Genomic DNA, 6,752 nt, shown 5'->3' with positions numbered 1-6,752 from the left:
AGTATTAGATATAAAAAACTTCACTCTTTTTTCGACAATTCTTTGCAAACTATAGCTATTAGTATTGAAGTTAATAATTCTTGGTATTCAGTTGCCAGTATTTACTGTCCTACCAATAGTACACCTAGTTTTACTAAAGCCAAATTTAAGTTCTTTTTGGAGTCTCTTCCTAAACCCACTATCATATCTGGAGATTTAAATGCACATCATACTATGTGGGGTTGTACCTCCACTAATACAAGAGGTAAAGACATTCTTGATTGTTTAGATGAATGTAATTTGGTACTATTAAATGATAAGCAAGTTACTACTGTTGGCTCTCATATTTGGAGACCCAATGGCCTTGATTTAACTATGGTATCCACATCCATATCATTAAAATGCGAGTGGTCGGTTCATGATGATCCGTTAGGAAGTTATCACCTGCCGACTTTTACTAAAATAAACACAAAGAACTCTTCATCAACTCCGTCAGGTGAACAACATGCTCCTATAGATGAAGTTAATAAACTTTTGTTAAATCGTATAAACCTACGTCTCGTTAATTGGGATCTTTATTCTGAAACTGTTAATCAATTACTTTTGGATTTCGAGTATGATGTCAATGAACCCTTAAACAATTACAATAGGTTCTGTAAAATTATTTTGACAGCTGTGGAACGTTCCGTTCCACGTAGGAACTTATCAAATAGCGGTGCAAATACTTCAAAGAGGCACAAACATATTGCAGTACCTTGGTGGAATAACAGGTGTGCGACAGCTGTCAATGATAGTAAAGCGGCTTACCTTAGGTTTAAACAAAATCCAACTCTCGATAATTACATAAATTTTAAAAGAGTTCAAGCTGTTAAAAAGTTAGTAATTAAGCAAGTAAGACAACAGGGGTGGCAGGAATTTTGTTCCAAATTTAATAGATTAACACCAATTTCCACTGTTTGGCAAAATATGAGAAAACTAAATTCAAAACATCGTCAAAATCATTTTAAAGATATATCATGGGTCAATGATTTTTTACGCAAATATACTCCTGATTTTGTACACTCATCTTTTGATGACAAACAGTTTAATTCTGTTAATTCATGCCCAAAATTTCTCACTGACCCATTCTCAATTGATGAAATATCCAGTGCAGTAAAATCTAGAAAAGATACAGCTAGTGGCCTTGATCGCTTAACATACAATATGTTTCGATTGCTGAATAAAATAAACCTTACTAAACTCTTACAAATTTTTAACGATTTATGGAAGGACTGTATTATCCCACCAGAATGGAAAATGGATTGTTTGATTCCAGTAATTAAACCCGGTAAAGATCCTACAAATTTCGACTCCTATAGACCTATAACATTGACGTCCTGTGCAGGCAAATTATTCGAACAATTAATTAAACAGCGTTTAGAGTTCTTTATTGAAAGTAATAGTATATTACCATCGAATCAATTTGGTTTTCGCCGTGGATATTCAGCGCGCGAAAGTTTAGCGAACTTCTATGTCGACCTTAGTACTGCTTTGAATAACGATGAATATGTTCTATCTGTTTTTTTAGATGTCGTAGGAGCTTTTAACAATGTAAATTTAACAGTTCTATCTTCGATTTTATCCTCATTTCTTCCAATGAAACTTATCAAATGGATTTATAATTTTCTTAGTAATAGAGAAGTGTATGTTAAAGTAAATAGTAAATTAATAGGACCTAGGTTAAGCTCTAAAGGAGTATGTCAAGGTGGTATTCTAAGCCCGCTACTATATATTTTATATATCTATAAACTTAATTCAATTTTAGGAAACAGTGTGAACAACTTGCAATTTGCCGATGATTTATTAATTTATATAAAAGGAAAGAATATTATTGATATGCAATTAGTGTTAAATGAGTCATTAAAAAGACTTGAGAAATATTTTTCTCTTCTTTCCCTCGATATTAGTTTAACCAAAAGTAAAGTAGTTGTTTTTCATCAAGTTCATAAATATGTTCCATTAATGAATATTATATATAATAATCAAACTCTTCCAACAGACTGTAGCGTTAAATTTCTGGGGTAATTTTTCATCAAAATTTAAAATGGGATCTATACGTTGATTGCTTAGTAGATCGTGCTTTAAGAGCCACTAATATAATAAGATCTGTAATTGGTCGTAACTGGGGAGCTGATCCTAAAATTATCCTTTTACTTTACAAATCTCTTGTTAGAAGTAATTTTGATTACGCTTTCTTTTGTTATGCCTCAGAACATAAATTAGTAGAAAAACTCGAAAAAATTCAAAATATGAATTTAAGACTTATTTTAGGTGCTATGTATACTTCTCCAATTATCTCAATGCAAGTAGAATGTAATTTGCCTCCTATCCTTCTTCGTTTCGAATACCTAAAACTCAAATTTCTCTTCAAAGTTTTTTCAGTTTCCAATAACCCACTCATACTCAAATTATTAAATTGCCCCATTTCTATGTTTTTGAATAAAACTATTGTCAATGATTTGAATTTACGAGATGAATATAACATCTATAGTAGTAAGATACTTCCTTGTTATAATGGCCTTTATGAGAGTAAGTTCTGTAAGATCAAAATTGTTATACGTAAAGACATAAAAGAAAAGCACGATATGTATGAGACTTTATCAGAATTTATTGACTACAGGCAGATATATACAGATGGTTCCAAAAATGCACTTAGCACTTCAGTGGCTTTTTACGATTTGTCAAATAGATTTGGTCACGGTTATAAAATTTCAACTTTGGCTAGTATTTACACAGCAGAAGCAAAAGCTATATTTTTAGCATTAGAATACATAGAAAAACAGGTACCATATTCGAAATGGATTATAATTACAGATAGTATGAGTGTTCTTATGGCATTAAAAAATAACACATTCATTTCATCATCAAACTACTTAATTCAAGAAATTCGTAATAAATATTATCATCTCTGTACTATATATGGAAAAGATATTATCTTCATCTGGACCCCTTCACATATTGGAGTGTTTGGGAATGAACAAGTAGACACTTTGGCTAAAATTATTAATTCAAGTGCTGCTCGTGTTCAAGATTTACCCCTTTGTTACTCAGATTGTAGTATTGGAATACATAAAATCGTTACAACTAAATGGGAGGAGCATTGGACTCAAATATTACAGACTAAAGGCAAATGGTACCGCAAAATTAATTGGCGTATTGGAAAACCGTGGTTCTGCAAAGGAAAGGACACAAACAGAAAATTTTACACCAATATTTGTAGATTACGAATCGGCCACGGACATTTCAACGAACACCTGCACCGAATGGGCATGATCGCTTCCCCATCATGCACATGGTGTAACTCAAATACAGCCCAATCTCTACATCACCTTTTTTTTGATTGCTCTGAATTTGTCATTCAAAGACACATTATGTCTGACGAACTTAGGATTATCTTCAAAAAACCCGAAAATATCCCGCACTCAATCCCGCTTCTCTTAAGATTTCCTTCTTGTTTCAAAGCTATTTTCACTTATATTACTACAACATTCAAGGAGCTATAAGAATACTTTTATTGAATTGCAAGACAATGATTTTTTATAATTATTTATTTTTAATTTGATAAATCCACTGGTTTAAGAAAACTCAAGAAAAGATATTTATGAAAATGTACTTACCGGATTTGACAAATGAAATATTGAAGATTATGACAATAATTGAAGCGACATTAGAAAAATAAAATTCCAGACAAATTATCTTTTTTAAGACTAGGCAGCATGGTCTCCGACCTTAGCCTGTTCCAAACGGAACAAACGTACTAAAAAAAAAAAAAAAAAATTACTGTTTTGAAATAAATAAAGTTCAAAATCGAAATATTTATATATTTTTTTATATTGTTTTATAAGTAAATATTTATACAGATATGACTTGCTGCTGTGTGCTAGGTTGCTCCGAAATGGGCTGTCACATCTTTCCCAAGGACTCTGTAATGAAAAAGCGGTGGCTGAAGGCAATACGTCGTATTAATTTAATACCAACCAAAACAACGAAAATATGTCGAAAACACTTCCTGGAAAGCGATTATTTGACGATTAGTATACATACAGGTAGATAATATTTTGTAATGATTATATATACTATCCGTATTCTTGAAAAATTTTTCATCTATACTCATTTTCATGTTTTATGCAATCAAATTCACTATAGGTGTTTTCACCCTCCTTAGTTTTCCCCGATGGTATCCTAAGGGTACCCATTGATCAACTAATCTGCTAAATTTCATACTTTTTCACTAATAAGTCAAAAAGTATAAAAAATGTACATGTTTTATTTTTATTCTTGTGGTACCTCACAAGTAACACTAATATTTCTTTCTTTTACAGGACTACATCATCAGCGCAGAACACTAAAGAAATCAGCTGTACCATCACTTTTTCCATGGAATGTAAAATCAGGAAAAGTAAAATCCAGGGAAAAAGATTGCCAACTGGAGATAACAGAAAAAGTTCTTCAAATGAGCCACCGTCTTTACAAATATTGAATGGTACACATCAAGAATCTTCTGGAAATATTGTCAATATTGATATCACACATGACAAGGAAAGTTGTGTCTCCCAAAATACATTTGTTACATCAGAAATAAAAAATATTACAATAGCAACACAGACCCCAAATAATTTTAGGTCACTATCAACAGAGGTGTTGTTATCTGATGATGAATCAATAGATTTTTTTACAGGCTTAGAATCTTATCCCAAATTTACTATTGTACTGTCAACTTTATTACCAATGGCTTATAACATTGAACATACACAGGGTACAGAAATTGGTTTATCTGTCAAAGATTTATTTTTAATGTTGCTTATAAAATTAAGAAGAAATAAGCACGATTTTGAAATTGGAAAAATGTTTGGTGTTAGCGAAACAGAAGCGGCCAATATAATTGTTACATGGATAAACTTTGTAAGTGAAATATGGCAGTTATTCGAGATTTGGCCAAGTCAAGAGTTGGTTAATGTTTACATGCCAGATGTATTTCAAAAGAATCATCCTTCTACCAGAGTTGTCATAGATGGAACAAATTGTGGAATCAATATTGCTAACTTTTTCAAAGGAAAATGCCAAGTTCCAGGTCTACTGATGAAACAAGATCAGAAACTAGCAATTAAGAGAGTAGATAAAGAAAGACTTATGGAATTCACAAAAACATATGAAATATTATCAAGTGAATTGAATGAGCATTATCTACCGTTAGCTTCTAAAATATTTTGCATTTGTGTGATGCTTTGCTATTTCAAAAAAGCCACAATAAATAAAAATCTATAAATAGGTATTTTGTATTTATTTTGAGTAGGTATCTACTCCTAGTGGTGCATTTTTATATCTGAGAAATATTGATCAACAGGGATATGTCTATCTATTAATACTTTTAGAAGCATCTGTAATAGCACAGGTGAAGCTACTATTTCATTGTTATCCATAATAATAGAAAGAAAAACACCTACTTTAGCTATAGTGAGACAAGTTATTTCGATTAAAAAACTGTTAAACCAATTTTTATAAAATTCTGTGAGACTCCTCTGGAATTATATCCTTTCAGATAAAAAAATTATTCTAAAAATTGGTTTACAGAATTTTGAAATAACAAACTGTTATTTCAAAATTCAATAAAGTTAAACATATTTATATATTTAACAAAATATATATTTAAAAAAGAAACAAAACCTCCCTCGTTTTTTGAAGGCGGTTGAACTCTACCACAAAAAAACCAAAGAGCAATCCAAATCCGTGCCTTTTTTGCTATGATTATAACAGCAGGCGTTTTTGGCTCTGCCTCAATTACGGTTTTGGTAAAGAGATTTACTCACAAATATTTTTATACGTCTACTGAGAACCTGAGAAAAAAAAGAAACAATATTCTTTTTTTTCTCAGGCTCATTGTCTCGATGTTTTGTTTTATATTTATTTTTAATAAATTTTAATACTGGCGATAAACGCTTCTAACTACGTCATTACCTCATCAAACTTTATAAAAAATAAGTTTTATAAAAAGAAACATATTTATGAATAAATTTCTTTTTTATAATGTTTTTTTATTCATCTTAAAATGGCAAACAAGCTGACGGCCCACCTGATGGAAAGTGGTAACCGTCGCCTGTAGACATGAGCAGTACCATGGACATAACAGAGTATACTGTTATATATTACTATTTAGTGTAGGGTCATAACTATATTGTACAATAAGCTAATTTTGTTTAAAAAAAGTAAAGTTTATTATTTTACCCCCGACTTCTTTCGCGTGACCATGATATGTTCTCTGACCGGGATAAAAAGTAGTATATTTATATGTTATATCCTGTAGTAGTATATATATATAAATATTTAAACATACCTAACTCCTCCACTGTCCCCGTGTGTGCCCTGGCATAGAATGGGCCTACCGTTCTTTTCCCGTAAGTGTCGTAAGAGGCAACTAAAAGAGGGCGAGGGACAGGTAGCAGCGTCCCTCTTAAAATATCTGTAAAAATTTAATTGTGGTTGCCAACCCGCCTGCCAAGCATGGCAACTACTGGCAAAACTTCCTTTAAGGGGAAGGTTTATGTCCAGCAGTGGACAGTTAACGGCTGGAATTATAATAATACTGTTTAATAGTTTATGTGAATACAAATTCATAATTTATTTAATAAATTAAAAAAGAACAACATCTGAATTTCTTGCTCGTTCTTCTTGGTTGAAATTGCATTTCAAACGGGTGGTAGAATCACGAAAAAGCGACTATTAAAAAATGATTTAAT

The 6,752-nt window shown here is 31.5% G+C and overlaps 1 protein-coding gene across 1 annotated transcript; it reads left to right on the top strand.

Moving 5' to 3' along the window:
- Positions 1-3,724: 3,724 nt before the first annotated feature.
- On the top strand, positions 3,725-5,290 carry LOC113521146 (uncharacterized). The gene is made up of 2 exons (XM_052894970.1): positions 3,725-4,064; positions 4,341-5,290. The coding sequence occupies exon 2, from the start codon at positions 4,396-4,398 to the stop codon at positions 5,281-5,283; it is 888 nt and encodes a 295-aa protein (XP_052750930.1). The 5' UTR covers positions 3,725-4,064; positions 4,341-4,395; the 3' UTR covers positions 5,284-5,290.
- The last annotated feature ends 1,462 nt before the right edge of the window (positions 5,291-6,752 follow it).

Source organism: Galleria mellonella, unplaced genomic scaffold, assembly GCF_026898425.1.
Source record: "Galleria mellonella isolate WM207_F2 unplaced genomic scaffold, CSIRO_AGI_GalMel_v1 utg257, whole genome shotgun sequence".
Classification (NCBI taxonomy): Eukaryota; Metazoa; Arthropoda; class Insecta; order Lepidoptera; family Pyralidae; genus Galleria; species Galleria mellonella.
The sequence above is the reverse complement of the archived record's forward strand: the minus strand, read 5'-3'. Positions and strand labels throughout refer to the sequence as shown.

Excerpts from the sequence above, each read along its gene's own strand:
- LOC113521146 (XM_052894970.1), top strand. The coding sequence starts at position 4,396 with ATGGAATGTAAAATCAGGAAAAGTAAAATCCAGGGAAAAAGATTGCCA.